Source organism: Coccinella septempunctata, chromosome 1 (assembly GCF_907165205.1).
Source record: "Coccinella septempunctata chromosome 1, icCocSept1.1, whole genome shotgun sequence".
Taxonomy (NCBI): domain Eukaryota; kingdom Metazoa; phylum Arthropoda; class Insecta; order Coleoptera; family Coccinellidae; genus Coccinella; species Coccinella septempunctata.
The window spans coordinates 21107488-21124884 of record NC_058189.1 but is presented as its reverse complement, the minus strand read 5'-3'; the positions used below and the strand labels follow the sequence as shown (position 1 = coordinate 21124884).

The 17397-nt window shown below is 34.8% G+C and overlaps 1 protein-coding gene across 1 annotated transcript in view; it reads right to left on the bottom strand.

The window, feature by feature from the left end:
* Positions 1 to 17397, bottom strand: part of LOC123322907 (DNA-directed RNA polymerase III subunit RPC1) — a 64526-nt gene that overhangs the window by 34547 nt on the left and 12582 nt on the right. Inside the window, exons 4-12 of the mRNA XM_044910989.1 lie at positions 16891 to 17111; positions 15691 to 15841; positions 14480 to 14569; positions 5221 to 5401; positions 4825 to 5157; positions 4603 to 4727; positions 4439 to 4550; positions 4178 to 4375; positions 1189 to 1468 (exon numbers count right to left, since the gene is read on the bottom strand). Of these exons, the coding sequence (XP_044766924.1) occupies positions 1189 to 1468; positions 4178 to 4375; positions 4439 to 4550; positions 4603 to 4727; positions 4825 to 5157; positions 5221 to 5401; positions 14480 to 14569; positions 15691 to 15841; positions 16891 to 17111 (1691 nt within the window). The remainder of the gene's footprint in view (positions 1 to 1188; positions 1469 to 4177; positions 4376 to 4438; positions 4551 to 4602; positions 4728 to 4824; positions 5158 to 5220; positions 5402 to 14479; positions 14570 to 15690; positions 15842 to 16890; positions 17112 to 17397) is intronic.

Genomic DNA, 17397 nt, shown 5'->3' with positions numbered 1-17397 from the left:
ATCTGGGGGGGATTGAATCGGATACCGTTTCATGTTGGATGGCGCTGTGGGTAAATAAATAATACCCACTAGAACATGACAACATTGAATAAAGTTCCATCAATTCCAAACGTTCTCCACCGTAGAAAAATGCTATGTTGCTCTGATGAGGCCAAATGAGGCCGAAACCATGGTCAGCATCTGCTTTTCTTCGGTGGAGCGTACTCCATTTGGGGGCCTTGACGATGACAAATTGGCTAGCTCAATTCAGATCGTAACACTTGTCGATATTCATATCGTCGGGTGGTATGCGTCTGAATTTATCCTCATTAAAGATTATTTATGATCAAAATCGCACTTCCGATTATACCAAAAGCGGCTTTCTCAAGGATTATCATGAGTTATCTGAATTGAGAAGTCAATGTAAGATTGAATCTGAGAATTGTTATCGTGAATATACGGGTGTTCCATCTCAGACGAGCCACAACGTATATTTCTTATCGCATAGTGATTGCAAAAATTTCCCGAAACACGTCGAATGATTCTATTTGGGGGACATCTTTTGACCTATATTTGTGGCTTGAACGAGCAACCCCCTAAGAAGGGGCGCTTCTACTCCTCAAAATTGAATAGGGGAGAGGGGTTGAGTGATACTTCATTTGAAAGGTCTTGGAAACCTCTTTACAACGGTGTATAAAAAACGTTACTTTGATGAACCTTTCACACCAAAAATTTTTAGCTCAAATGAGCCTCCGCGTATATTTCTTATCCGATACAGAAAAAACTGCCCGAAATATATCGAATGATTTTGTTTGGGGGACATCTTTTGACGTATATTTGTGGCTCGAACAAGCAACCAGAGGGGGCGCTTCAACTCCTCAAAATTGAACAGGGGAGAGGGGTTAAGTGATACTTCATTTGAAAGGTCAAGGAAGCCTCTTCCTCAACGGAAAAGAAGCTCTTCATTACGTTATAAGCTTATTCTATAAACAAATTTGTCCTCACAACACTACTCACGGGAAGACAGGTTTTTTTTATGACGTTTTTCCTAAGCTTTTGTATCTTACGCAGAATTATATTGTACCTCGTTACACAAACCTCTGCTAAAACTCATACATATCCCATATTGCTATATTGTTTGATAACTAAAAATGTATAGCTGACATTCAATATATATATATATATATATATATATATATATATACATACCTATTCTTGACATTGCTCTTATAGCAAATTCCGTTCCATAATCCTTAAGTATTATATAGAATATATTCTTTTCTTTTCCTCCACTGCCTAAATTGGTTTTAGTGAGGGTGCCAGCAAGAAGTTCAGAATTTCTTATCAAAATATAAGTGTCCTTGACACAAAACTCTTTCTTTTTAGCGTCTCCCTTTCCAGGGGCCTCTAGGTTTGCTTTCACAGGATTTTGTTTATTTGGTTGAAATATTAAGCTGATTATCTGTTTTCCAGACCACAGACACTTTGGCTGTAAATCAAAATATGACATTAACTCTTGGTTTTATGTTCAATTCAAAAACATTTTATATAGCTCCTCCTGATCACCATAGGTGGAATTAAGATTGCATAATATTCGGTTGAAAATGAATCTATACAAGAGAATAAATTATATAAACTATAGATTTTCTCATTAATATTGACTTTTTTGGAATGGGGAAGTCTCCTTCGGACGAACATGAACTGTTTTATTTGAAATATCTTCAAAAATTCACATTTCAAACACATCATTTATATATTTTTCATGAAAAACTAGTTTAAGAGAGGGTTTTGAATAAATAAAAATAAATATGAGGATTTGAAATTTTATGGGCTGTGTTTCCAGGCTACCATTCGGCAACATAGATTACCTAGCTAAAAAGGATAACAGATGTCAATAAATCACCAGCTGTCAGCTGTTATTTGGTAAACAAGATATAACCTCATTTTTGGACAATTGTAAAACCGAAAGTTGTTTCATCTCATTCAGTCAGGAATCAATTGTCTCTGACTTGGGGCAAGTTCATATTAATATAGAGAACTTAGTTCAAGGGACGCTGGTACCAATTTGTGTACAAGAAAGCTATTTAGAAAAATTCCGCCAACCATACGTGAAAATAAATCGAATCATAACAAGCCAAAAAATATAATCCAAATTGAAAGTGAATCGTATAGTTTATTCCTTGGAACATAGATACATGGAATGGCCATTACAGTGCTACGAACGCTTTTGTTGTCGTCCACACATTCGATACTTTACTCTCTAGCGAGACACTAAGGCAGAAGCGCTACGTTACTATCTCAATTGTGGTTGGCGACACTAAGCAACTGTCTCACTCCAGGCTTTAGACGACAACAAATGATGACAATTTGAAAACTTGCCAGGACAATTATGTCTTGACAAGGATGTTTTCAGAGAAAATGCCGGAACAGGTCAATATTTATTCGGAGGGGGACATATTTTGAGCAGAAGTGTAAGCCGAATTCTCCACAATCCCTAAATTCTTAATAGGGAATAGAGGATGAGATTTACCTCAATTAAAAGATCACTTGTCTCTCTACATGAATACTATGGTTCGCAAGTTTTTGTTGATACCTTGAAGTAGTTACAGGAGGTGACGATTTGAAAACTTGCCAGGCCAATTATGTCTCGACAAGGATGTTTTAAAAGAAAATGCCGGAACTGGTCAATTTCTAAGGGGGGGGGGACATATTTTGAGCAAAATTGTAAGCCGAAATCTCCTCAAACCTAGGTATAGGGGCTATCACCCCTAAATTTTTCATGGGGAATAGAGGGTGAGCTAAACTTCAATTGGAAGACAATATGTCCCTCTACATAATACTATTATCTTCCAATTGAGGTGTAGTTCACCCTCTTTTCCCTATCAAGAATTTAGGGGTGACAACCCCTACACCTAAGATTGAGGAGATTTCGGCTTACAATTATGCTAGAAACATGTCCCCCTCCGAATAAAAATTGACCTGTTTAGGCATTTTCTCTGAAAACATCGTTGTGATCTTTCAATTGAGGTATAGCTCACCCTGCTCACCCCCTATTCTCTATTTTTTCGGCTTACAATTCTGCTCAAAATATGCCCCCCTACGAATGGAAATTGACCTGTTCCGGCATCTCTGAAATCATCCTTGTCGTGACATAATTGGACTGGCAAGTTTTCAAATTGTCACCCTGTATATATACAGGGAGTTTCATAATAAACTCGACAAACAAATATGGTGGCTACATGACACCGTGAGAATCACTTTTGCCTTATGACATATATACCCCGTTTTCGAAGCATATCGAAGGATATGAATTTTCGTCACCAAGCAACGGTAATTCGAATGCACAGCCAAATTCTGTGAATTGCTGTTGCTTGGTGACGAAAATTCATATCCTTCGATTAGTTTCAATTTACATTCCACAGGTTTGATATTTTTCGATTCTGTTTCCATATTCGTGTTAGGTATAAAAGGAACTACAATCAGAAAACATTTCAACAATTTCGGGTGAAATTTTTTTTCGCTGTAGATATGTGAAAAAAAAGTTGTGTTGGATTTATAAAAAAATTTCTCCACAGAAATTGTTCGAAAGTTGTGTCCATTCAGAAAATGGAATTTAATTTGGCAACCGGGAAAAAAAATCACGAACATTTTGAAAAATTTTTCTCGGACTTATTCATCTTTTCTGAATTGAGCACTCAAAAATACTTAATATGACCAAAAATCGTTATTTTTAGGTTTATACATAACTGACCACACTCATTAGAATATTGCTCAAATACGACGTTGAACACCCCATATCTCGCTTATGCGTCGAAAACGGGGTTTATGTCAGGCAAAAGTGATTATCCCGGTGTCATTTAGCCACCACATATGTTTGTCCAGTTTATGATGAAACACCCTGTATATGTTCCAAGGTTTATTCTGAGGGCGCTTCGTTCCGCTCGCTCGTGCAGCTAATAGTCGTTGGCTACTAAAGCTCAAATATACTATAAAACCCCATATTTGAAATATGTGTTCGACAGTTTCTGCAGCGAACCTCGAAAATTCATGTATGAAACTCAGAGTTATTGAGTTAACTTACATTTGCAGTAATAACTCAAATTGTGGAGAATCATTCTGCCCATAACTGATCATTTCGGCATATCAGTGCAAAGAATTCTTTTCAAATCCCCTGAAAATTTTCGTAATTATAATATACCTTAATAATACAGGGTGGTGGCAACTGTACGTCCATTGAGGTATCCTTGCTAGCCAATAAAATAGCAGCAAGTTGTGTGGCGGTGAGCCAATCAAAAAATGTGTCTTTTCGGCTTATTAAGTAGGCACCTGTTATAAAATCTTGTATTGCAGCAATGAGCAATTCGCCATTTCTGGGAGTTACTAAATTATGTTTATTCTGAAAAAAAGAATCATGTTTCAGAAGAAGGTTCGTGAAAATAGTAGTATCAAAACTACAAACCCCCAACAAGATCTCAGCTTCTGCCTTGGCTTCCAATGTCTGAGGTAAATGTAAGTTCATTTCATCACCATCAAAATCAGCATTATAAGGATTACAACAGCACTCGTTGAACCTTGAAGAATTAAATTCATTAATAAAAGTTTTATATACTACATTCCCCCTACCTAAGAGTTCTGTTGTCATGAATTTTCGCTCTGTGGGACATAATGGACAATCTATGCAGACTTGGTTGCCTATTAAACAAAACTACATCACCGTCAAATAAATGTCGTTCTACCAAGTCACCCACCTGAAAAAAAAATTAAATTTTTCAACAGTTGCTGGTAATGATTTTTCTCTTCTGAGGTGGGGTAAACAAAGTTTAATTAATATTTGTTTCGACTCACCCTTAATTCCTGTGCCATCTTTTCCCTATTACCATATTTGAGATATTTCTTCAATCCGTTTTTCTGTTGAATATAGTTTGCCCCTGGCCACTTATCAGGTCCATTCATTACCAGTTGCCTCATAAAACTGATATTACCAGGAAAAACCATTTCCGGAAATGTTAAAATTTTGGCTATATGCTTAGGCACGCCAACTTGATCAATTTCCAAATTGGGGTCAGGTGATATTACTGTTCTAGCAGTAAAATCAACGCGTTTTCCTGAAAGGTTACCTCTGAATCTTCCTTGTTTTCCCTTCAATCGTTGAACTAACCCACGACCTGGCTTTTTTGACTGCAAGATTGATAACATGTCGAAAATAAATTCAAAAAGTACAATATTTTCCGAAAAACTTACTGGCATCATGGCTAATGGAACTCCAGAGAGTTCGCTATTGAAATAAAGAGCCGTTTGAAGTTGCAGAAAATCCCATCCTTCTAGAAACATATTTACTGACGCTCCTGATAGTTTGTGTTTACGGATGCAATCATTAATAAACAATATTTCAGACTGTTTGACTGATAAATCATCTTCATTCCTGAAAATTATTCATTACGTAATTATGGAAAAACAGATAGTTTTGGGAGAGTACATTTTCTTCTGGTAAAAAAACTAAAACACGACAAGTTTTATGAAGCACTGAACATGTTTCTTTAACATAATAAATGTAACGTAATATAATAAAGGTAAAACCTTTACCCACCTGGGTAAAGGTTTTACCCCCCCCCTTTCGAAAATATTCCCCTATTTAAAGGGTATCCGGGTTCAACATTCATATTTCAGGAAATGATTGTAGAGGTAGAATATGAGGAAACTGCATATCAACTCAAGTCCTAAAATGCATCTTTAACAGTTTGGCTCCAGAATCCAATCACTTTTCGATAGCTTTGTCAAAATTTGGCGGATTCAAATAAAATTCAGTACATTGAGGTGTTTGAATAAACTCAATCGTTTAGTAATAAAAAAAACTAAATGGAAGCGGAAACAGTGTGCACATGACATAAGCTCATGTTATATCATGTGCGGAATTCTTTGAAGTTTTTTTTTTGAAATGATTTATTGAATAAAATATACAAGTACAAAAAAAAATTTACATTCACAATCCTCTAAACAGTACCCTAAACTGGTATCGAGGATAGTAGATACAGAATTCCATTGAAATTAACCAGTGCCTTTGTTAAATAAAATAAATAAAATCTTATTTCGTACATACACACCTGATGTTTGAGGAATCGCAGTTCCACATCAAGACAAATTTCAAAAAATGCCAACTTAACATTCTATTGAAAAAGCGGACAAAATCACATTACACCAACTCTAAGTATTCTCTTATTTGATCAGAAAATTTACCAATTGAACTGACAGATTTTATGGGAGTAGGTAATTTATTGAATATTTTTGAAGCTTGTGCTATTGGGTTATTCAGCCCTTTTTGACTTTTTACTCTTGTCTGATATATGTTTTGATGTGTTCTTGTTTCATAACTATGAATATCTTTCGTAAATTTATACTCTGTATTGCACTTTTGTATTTTATTTATGATTTTTAAAATTAATTTACATTGTTCTAATTCTAATATTTTTTTCAAATTTGGTAGTTCCAAATCAGAGTAAAGTTGTGTAGTATTTGTTAATCGATCATAATTAAACAACACTTTAATAAATTTATTTTGTAACGTTTGTATTTTTTTGAAGTATGTTTTTCCACAAGTTCCCCAAATCGGTATTAAGTATCTTATATGTGACATAAAAAAAAACGCATTGTAGACCTGATATTTACTTTTTTTTGATAAATAAGATCGAACCTTATATAAAGCCGAAACCATCGGTATTATTTTCTCGATTATGGAGTCAACGTGGCTCTTCCAGCTCAAATGTGTATCCAACATCAGACCCAAGTACCTCGCCTCACAAACTTCTTGAAGTTCAATATTATTTATGCTTAACTTTAGACTCGTAACTTTTTTGTTCTTTTGCTTGAATACCATATACTTAGTTTTATTTATATTAATTTTCAATTTATTGTTCCAAAGCCAATGTAAATACCGTTGTAGATCTTCATTAATTTGTTCATTCAATTCTTCTATGTTATTACCTGTATATATCAAGACAGTGTCGTCTGCAAAAGCGAAATACCTGGCCCGGACGTTTGACTTGCTCAAGTTAAGCACGTATAATGAATAAAGAAGGGGACCCAAAACCGACCCTTGGGGAATACCAAACGAATTGGAAGTCCAGTCACTTTTGCTATCATCTATACACACATATTGACGGCGATCGGTTAAATACGACTTAATCAACTTATGTATTTTTCCTCTGAATCCCATTCGTTGGAGCTTATGAAGAAGAATATCTCTGCTAACCACGTCAAAAGCCTTTCTCAAGTCGACCAGTATAACCACGGCTATCTGGCCATTGTCTAGAGCTGACGAAATTTCATTAATCAAATCAACTGTCGCACTGAGGGTATTACTGTTTTTCGTAAATCCATACTGGTATTGATCGACCACAACATACTTTTTAATAAAAGATAACATTCTATTTTTTATGGCCGTTTCACAAACTTTAGAGAACGTACTAATAACGGATATGGGTCTGTAATTATTTAAGTCATCAGTTTTTCCGGATTTATGTATGGGTGTTATTTTACTGATCTTCAATTCGCTAGGATAGTTACCACTTGAAAGAATTGCATTAACAAGCCTTGTTAATATTGGCAATAAGTCATCCTTTAAATTCAATATATCTCTGACAGATAATTTATCGTGACCAGGTGCAGAATTCTTTTTCAAATTGAGTAATATATCATTGATTTCCTTCTCGGTTACTGGAGTGAGAACAAATGAATTCAAATTATCGATCTCTTGAACATTTAAAACCAGTTCATTACTAACGATTTCATTTTCCACCTCCCCGACAATATTTTCTCCCACCTTTGCGAAATAATTGTTAAAATTCTCAAGTATAGTTTCCCGATCTGTTATGATATCGTGGTCAACCGACAACTTTTTTATACCCGGAATGTTTTTCTTTTTCCTCGAGAGCAGTTTGTTTATGTATCTCCATTGTTTCTTTACATCGTTGCCAGCTTTCTCCCATTCTATTCTGAAATACCGATTTTTCAAGGATCTGATTTTATTGTTTACATCGTTCTTTAAGCTCTTAAATTGTTTTTCTAAATTAGGATCAGCTGGATGCTTAGACTTTTTTCTATATAATTTATCACGTTTCTTAATGAGTTCGATTAATTCATTGTTTACCCACATATTATTAGAATGACATTTAATTTTCTTCGTACATTCACACTCTCTCCTGCACTCAGTTATCAAATCAATTAGTCTTGCGAATGTATCAATATTGTACTGTTGTGATTTTTCTTTGAATAATGCCTTAAATTTTATGTAATCAACCGTTTTCTTTCAAAAACGTTTTTTGGCCGGTATATTCTAAAACATTCGTTGATATTAAATGTTAAGGATTTGTGATCAGAACGTGAATTGCTCTGAACCTCAACTGAGTCTAATAAAACAGTGTTTTGATCTAATATAACATGGTCCAATAGAGTTTTTGAGTGTGATGTTATCCGAGTTGCCATTGCTTCAGAAATTACATTACCAACACGAAAGTTATTCAATTTTAATACATCGAGATATTTTTTGCACATCTGCGAACTAGGATTCAGTAAGTCTACATTAATATCACCTACTATAACATGTTTTTTCTGGTACTTTACCATTATGTCCTCCAAATACTCCAGAAAGTCACTGTCGTTATAAGATGGAGGTTTATACAGTGCACTCACTTTTAAATTGTGTTCACCCACTTCCACACAAAGCCAGCTGATGTCTTCATTTAAATCTGATTTTTCTATTATAGAGAAATTAATATGGTCTCTAATAAATATTGAAGCACCTCCCCCTATTTTGTTTCTACAAGTATGAACTCCTTTGAACCCATCCAGTTGGTAGGAAGACGTCTCGGTTTCATTCAGCCAGGTCTCAACCAAGACCAAAATATCACAATAATAGCACTTCACAAAGCAAGTTATTTCGTCCCATTTATTCCTCACGCTTTGTGAGTTCATATATATAATTTTTAGTTTAGGGTTCTGTATTAGTTTTCCAGATCATTTGAATCTCGAACCAGTAGTATTTTAGAGTTATCATCCTTTCGAAGAAAAATATTACCTTCCTTAATCCACAGATATTTATATCCGTTCTGGTATTTGAAATCACGAGCTTCCTTGTAAAGTTGTCGATTGGCCTTAGTCAAATCATGGTTCAGGAATATTTTTTCATCTGATTTGTATCCTAGAGCTTTTGCCGTAAGTTTGATTTTATTACAGCTTTTAATCATATTTATCTTATCTGACTTGTTTTCCATACTAATTCGGATCGGTGCCGCTCTTCCAGTAGTTTTTCCAACTCTATAGGCGCTCAGAACTTTTCCCTGAATTTCCACCTCTAATTTTGTTACCAGGTTCTCGACGATATCTTGAACATTTTCATCATTCTCCCTGGGTACGCCGTGAACTATGAGAGTACTCTCCAAATCTCTTTGTTCTCGTTCATTAAGTATCTTCTTTATTTCAGCCACTTCTAACTGAAGAGATTTATTAATTTCGATCTGCTCATTGTACTTTATGAAGAGTGCATTGTATTTCTTGTCCATATCATCCAACTTGGACATTACATCAGCCAACGTATATTCTTTACTTTGACCTATACCTTGTGTTGTTGTCTTATTTTTGTTCCTTTTAGCTGTTTTGTTCGGTTGCTGCTGAATGCATGGGTCACAAAACCATTCTTCGGAAGACTTGCTAATTCGTACGTAGGTCCTCTGCGACATATTTATACAAAGACGATGCATCCAAGTATCGCATCCATTACAAAATACTGCTTCGTCTTCGTCAGCCACTCCCTTCTGACAATTTTTGCACAATTCAGCCATGTTGGCAACACTGTAACACCTTGCAGTCTGAGATATCGCAACAATAAATTTCGATTTAGTTATCACTCTCAAAAATTCACGAAATTTTTCAACTTGTGCGTATGTACTAATCACTTATAATCACTTTAGTTGTTTTTTTAATATAAATTTTCGAATATTAAGCACTGAAATCCTCAATTTTATGAAGAGCTATTGCGCACGTCTGCTTGCGTTAGAAGATATAGATAGTTATAGATAGTAATAGTGATAGCACTATTCTCAAGAAATAACTAAGTTGGTGCGTGGAAAGCCACACGATAGAAGTGTAACTTCTTTGGTGACTTTGGCCGTAAATGCAGAAATATATGTAGTTATGATCAATAGGTAATGGAACTTATATTAATCGAATAAAATTATAACTTCATTCATGGCTGAAAATAATATATTACACGATAAGTTTTTGGAAATTGAAATAGGATATGAATATGATTTTCAGGGTAATGCTAGACGGCGCGTTTTTGACCGAAACGTTTCACGAAGAAATGTATAATTGAGTCAGTCGCCCTTGGGTTTAAGTATGGATTTATGCAGCATCAAGTAACACTTACCACGTAACAATTATTAAGTAATAAATAGAAAAAATTTTACCATTTATTCAGACTAAATTAACAATTAACCTTACTTCCTATTATTATAACAAATGAACTGTCTTTTCCATATAAACTTCTGTTATAATTATAAATCACTAATCCTAAAATGAATGAATAAAACAAACTATGTGTTTTGACACAAGTTAAGGTTAATTTTCGTAAACTGATAGGCTAATGCGCGATCTGCGTATTGAGTTGCGCATATAAGAAAATCACGTTCAATTAACGTGAGAGCTTGCCAACTTGTCATATTTGTTGAATGATATTTGTTAGTGGGCTGCATCAACACTGTAATGTAATATGTTTCAATGTCATTCGTATCGGTATGTAACGCCGAAATTTTAGAACCGACTCGATGGCTCATCGAGTCCCCTGTACTCCTAGGTGTTTATGAGCCTTTCGTACACTCATAAGTGATATGAATAGGGTAAATGTCAGACGGGACGTTTATTTTGTTCATTCACGACCCTTTGAGATGTTAAGCGCCTATAAAAATATACCCCCGTAAACCACAAGCTCACGACAAACGCACGATTCGACAATAATCCTGTTTTTCTCCTTTTTTCTTGCCTTATCTTCAAGTCGAATAGTTGAAAATTTGTACCAAAGATGACCAGTATTCTCTTTATGAACATCTTGTTAACACGAAAACTGTCGGGTGTAATTAGATTGCCGAAAACGCCTCATCAAATTCGACATCGATAAGTTGTCGATCGATCGTGGTACCACTGCTGGTCTGACATCTACATGATGAAAGAGAATTGGCATAGCTATCCTAAAATTATGCTTGAATTGGCGACCCAATACGTTATTAATCGAACTAAATGATTCTTCTAGAATTCCCTATTCTAAATTGACTGCACGGAGATGTTTACTAAGATGTCTTATGGCCGTATGCACCGTTTGATTGAACGAAGCTTAAGCTCTAAAACGACGTTCAAGCATAGAATCTCTATGGAAAAAAAGGATGTTTAAGGAATTAATGTCATTTAATGAAACGGTGCAAATGGCCATAAACCACTGGTGTGTGCACTTGTCATTTTTTGCGAGCGTCAACATTTTTTCAAATCAGCGGCATGGGATATGTCAATTGCTTCATTCTATCCTTGTTCTACCAAAGAAAGTCCAATGATACTCTTTCGTTTTATTTTGTTCTGCGTTGATATCGATCACAGATATCAACCATAATAATCTTCAATATCGATCGTTCAACGAGATCAAAAAATGAACTGAACCATTTTCTCGGCTATAATAAATAAATATTTGTGATTTACCCTTCGATTTTCGCTGTAAAAACAAACCTGCAGATATTTCAACACTGTCGAAAAAGTACCTACTATTCTTCTACTCTGTTATCTGTGAGGGGAATTCAATGTCATTTCAATAAAACATAGTTGATTTATGACCGCGCTTTTTAGAGGATGGGATAAGTGGATCTTTTTACAAAATATAAGAACTTTTCAAGACGAAAAACTAGCTACTCTGCAACTCTGCCCCTTCAACAAGTTACGAGCCGCCACTGCTTACGAGTCACTATAACATTAATGGAAATGAGAAAGCTGATCATCTCGCCAAGTTGGGCTGCTCTCATAGAGATATTCCAGCTAATCCTTAAGACCTTTCACCTATTTTGAAAGACAAAATATGGAAATTATGGAATGAGGAATGGATCCAGATTAGTCAAAGATAAGGCAAATTTCTTTAAACCATGATCCCTTCTCTTTAAGTAAAAAATCTTGGTTTAAAAAAATTGATCTTCCTACAAGCAAATGACTACAATATGTAGTATCGTTCTTACTATTGTTGTAGCCTTTTCCACCTGAACAAAATTAGTTTTTAATTCAACAAAACGTAGTTGTGGGCCGTTAGCAGATCTACCCCAAATATTTTCTATGGATAACATTGAAAAATTATATTCAGATCTAGTTTTATTGAGGAAGAGAAATTACCCCCTTCTGAATAATATATATGATTGCTTTTTTCGTAATGAAATTTCCACTATTAAAGTTTTCAGTTTTTTCTTTCATGTTCAAACATTAAATTAGAAAAATGAAAATGGAATAGCAAATGAATCATTTTCTTTCTTGAATTTTTTAATTGTTTCAGTTCTTCATATCTAACCATCGTTACTTCTACTATTATTTAGTCCACTAAAAAAAAGTTCTCTTTACAGAATATACAGGTGAGTCAAAAATGTGTGCTTTCTGGGGGTGATAGTACATTGGAAAATAAGTATAGTTTGATGAATAAACTCCTGGTCCAAAATGCATAATCAAGGGAGATATATCCTTCCAAAGTTGATAAAATTAAAAAAAACTTCTCCGCGAAACTTCTAAACGGTGAATGCCACCAGATTGAAATATCGTGCATATATGTATAGTCCATTCAAGAATGATTGACATCTGGTGTGGCTATGGAAAATCGAATTTAAGTTGGTAATAGCTCATAAGTTGAGATTTTGTTTTGGGAAATTCAGGTTGGTATTGTGAATAAACATTGATCTATAGTCCTATCCTGTATGAATCTATGCACTGACCGAAGATAATATGAATTTTGTATTGCTATTTATGTCCTTAATTTAACCGTACAAATTGGAAACATAAGTCTTTAACACTCCAGTACTCGCGCGTCCGATAGATACATAAGCAATACGTGGAGCCTGGGGTATTGTAGTACCCCGCGCGAGTACTGGAGTGTTAAATTTTGAATGCTGAATAATATGCTCTGAATTCGAATATTCCTTTTTTCCAAATACTTGTTCAGGTTATATTTATATATTCCTGTTCTGTGAGGAAAGTACAGAAATTATTGAAGATATTTTGTGATCAGATATTAAGCTGCGTCTGGACTTTCAAGACCTACTGGGATGTCAATCATTCTTGAATGGTCTATATTTCCCTTATGTATTTTTAGCTATGAGTTTATTTATCAAACCATACTTATTTTTCAATGTACTATCACCCCCAGAAAGCTCGGTACACATTTTTGACTCACCCTGTCTATAAAATTCGATTGAGTATTTTAATTGCCATTGAACATTGTTAAAGGAAAAAGGAGAAAGAGAAGAACCTTTCAAAACTATTCATTTTGGCGAAGATAGAACTAGTGACGTCACACAGAATATTATTTGAAAATATAAACATAAACATAGTTCAACGCCAAAAAACAGCTCAAGTATTTATAAGGAAGAATGCTCACGCCTAAACGGGGAGGCAATGAATAAAATAATAAGGATAAATTCAGATGCATACCAGGTGGAGCGTACTCCATTTGGGCCTTGACGATGGCAAATTGGCTAGTTCAGTTCAGATCGTAACACTCGTCGATATTCATATCGTCGGGTGGTATGCATCTGAATTTATCCTTATTAAGTACTTATGTTGTGCGCTTGTCAGTGATTCCATAAAAACTCTACACAAAGACAGAATTTCCAAAAATCCATGCGATGCGCCCCTTATACCGGGTATTAAAAAACAAAGTTTCAATATTGTGCTAGCTGATTATAGACCTCAAAATATATAAATATTTTGGGTCCGCCAATAAGCAATTTTCAAGATATAAGCGATTTTCGGTTTTAAAATTAACCTCTAGCGCAACCAAATTCGATTTGAATCATTCGGACTTTTTTGTATTAGGGGTTATTTGAAATGTTTAGTGTATGCAACGTCAGTGAATAACATATCCTGAGGAACGATCTGAACACAAACAGGTCTTTTCGAAAGGGCACGTAATTCCTTCATGCGACGATGTACTGCCTGCATTGAAATGGAAATGTTGATCATATAGAACATCTTCTGTAAAACACTAGATGACAAAAATAAATCGAATATCATCTGTAATTTATCGGATTTGGTTGTGCTAGTGGTTAATAATTTGAAAACCGAAAATCGCTAATATATCTCCAAAACGGCTCATTTGCGGATCCATGCTTTTATGAAACTTTTTACATGCGAATAACTTGGTAACTGGACAAACTGAAACCATAATATCAAAAATTAAAATTTTGCAATAATAATATAACAGAAGTTTGTTACTTACGTTCCTGCTTTCAGCTCGGAGATGACAGATGGTCTGATCGCTATTGGAGGAACCAACATGCGTGTTAGAATTAAGTCTTCCGGTTTAGACCTGAAAAAATGTTCCATTAGATCAATGATGAATGGAGGTGATACTTTTCATGTTACTTTGAAATAGCTTTTAATGTAATCAGTTACGAAATGCCTAATTTCGTGTATCGCGCGAGCTCACAAATTACACAGTATTGCATTTCTTGACGTATTACATATAAGATTTTTTTCTGATTTTGAACAGAGTGGAAGTAAATAAAGAATATTATTTATAAAAAATTTAAATTTAAGACAACATTAGAAAGAAACTTATTTCATGAGAGGGGCACAGTTTTGTGAAGCAATGGTGATGTGGGTTCAAGAAAATGAAATTTTTTGGACTGTGTCATTTGGATACGGTACCTAGATGCAACCTTCCTATTCCTACCTGTTAAAGAGGACTACAATCAACGTGTTAGAAATTCATTTACGTATTCGGCTATTAATAGAAAAAATTATTGAGAGATTATAATCATAAAAACACTGCTATTTATGAAAATATAGCACAGTGCTATTATTATATTATTAATCTATCAATCAATTCGGTAAAGAGAAAGTTTTTGACAAAAACTCAAATAAAAATTCGGCATTTTTTTTATGCATACACTCTAAATTTTGTCATCAAAATAAGAGTGAAAAACGTACAACATGACATCAATAATAAATGCTGAAAATCTTTGTAATCAATCTGAAACGAAAATATTTGTCTAAAAGCTCAAAATCTTTGGAAAGCTTCGGAATATCTGAGAAGTCGCAATAAAAATAAGTAACATCAAAACTGGATGGAAAATCCGAAATGTGATAATTAAATGGGCATGCCATCAAAAAATTGCCACTGTCGTTACAACTGGAAGTGGCAGAAACTTGAAAATATGTTAGATTTTCTCGTCATCTTGGATAACATGCTGAAAATAAATTTCATGAAAATATCTTTTGTATTTCTCTGTACGACTTTGGATGCACTTGGGAAAGAATGAGGCTGTAAACCGTCTCCAATATACATGTATTTGCCCAATACCCGACAGTTATAAGCGCCTTTATGAACGCTTCTCCGAAAATGATCTAAATATCCACTACCTGGAATAATCAGCAGAATGTTATGATATTGCAAGTAATATTTTCTATTCAAACTGTTTGTTTTACCTTTCGAATTTCATGGCTAATAACCATACATCTTGTTCTGGAATTCTTTTGAATAAGGCTAGCACATCAATAGGTGTTAAATTTTCAGTGAGTGAATCTACTACGCAATTTTGTAGATTAGGATTTGATGCAACACAACGTTTTATTCTTGCTGAAAAAAAAATTTGGCAATTATACAAAATTATACTTCTAATCTAGTAAAGCTGCATCCACATTAAGCCGCAGTGTGCCGATCGGCAAGGCTCGGCAATGCCGGTGTGTGGATGCACCGTTGGCTTGTACCGATATGCCGCAGTGTACCGACGCGACGGTGCATTCACATACACGTAGGATTAGTCGATCGTCACCATTGAACTCTAAAAGAACTGGAATGGCATCTCGATGCAGGCAAACTGAGGAAGACTGAAAGGGAAGATGTAGAGCAATCTATCTCTCTCTGCGCTCTGTCAATTGGTTTGTAACGATAGCCATATTTTCGCGATTAAGACGCGTAAAGCGTCTTCAAGCGGTGCTATTCGAGCGAATAAGTCATGACGTCAGTCTTTAAGACGCTTTAAGCGGAACCTGGCGGTCTCTGGAGAGCGCCTGTGTCGTCTTAAGCGGAAAGAGGAAGAAGGGAGAATATGTTGTTTATATCGAATTGATTTGAATTCCTACTAGGGAAGATTGCTTTTACTGCCAATAATGCAGTTTCTGCATCATCATTTAGAATAAATGAATATTTTTCGAATAATAGCTAAAGAACAGAAATTGAAAAATTCACAATTCGATTCGCTGTCTAATGACAACGACAGATGACTCAACCATAAGCGATATTCTATTTTTGCGACAACAAAATTAATGACGTCACGCTTAAAGACGCTTTAAGACATCGATTAAGACGCTTAATCGCCAAAATATGGCTGATGTAAACAAAAATGACCCGGGGCGTTCAAGTGAGACGACTGCTGCGTCCGAAGTCTGATGCGGATATGCGATTGGTTGCCGAACCATTAGAAAGAGATGGGTTGATCTACATCTTCCGTCTCAGTTGGACACACTTTATGCGAAATTTCGTGAAGTGAAATAAAAAAAGGTTACAAATTTTAACCATTCTTTTCACTTCTTACGGATTCTTGAGTAATATGAGACAGTTTGAAATTATTTCAATATCTTTCATGTCCTGTATAAATTAAATAAAATTTATTTAAATCTACCTACCCATTTCTTGCAGCACAAATTCATTTCTTTCATTCCCCTTGCTGATTTCATGCACAATTTTCAGAACGGATCCGCCAGCTCCTCCTTTAGCAGCAGTGGCTTTTTTGACAGTACCATTTATTTTCGAACAATTTGGACACTTTCTTACCTTCTTGCACAGGACTAATACTTTCTTTCGCAGATTTTTCCTACCCATATAACTCAATCCTGGATTTTGAAATCTGAAATATCAACTGAATTATTTCTAAGTTTCACAAATATAAATTTTTATTGAAAGAGAAAAATAATGTATATTCCATTCAAGAATTATTACATCTCGGGTGGATATGGAAAATCGAATTTTAGTTGGTAACAACCCATTAGTTAATAAGTAGAAAGTTTATCTATGATGAGTTTTATATGCTGTGTACACGTACACGCAATATTGTCTTGTATGAAACAGTAATAAAATAATAATAAATAATAATAAAATTTATTCAATCCATTGAGACACTGTATAGTGTATAG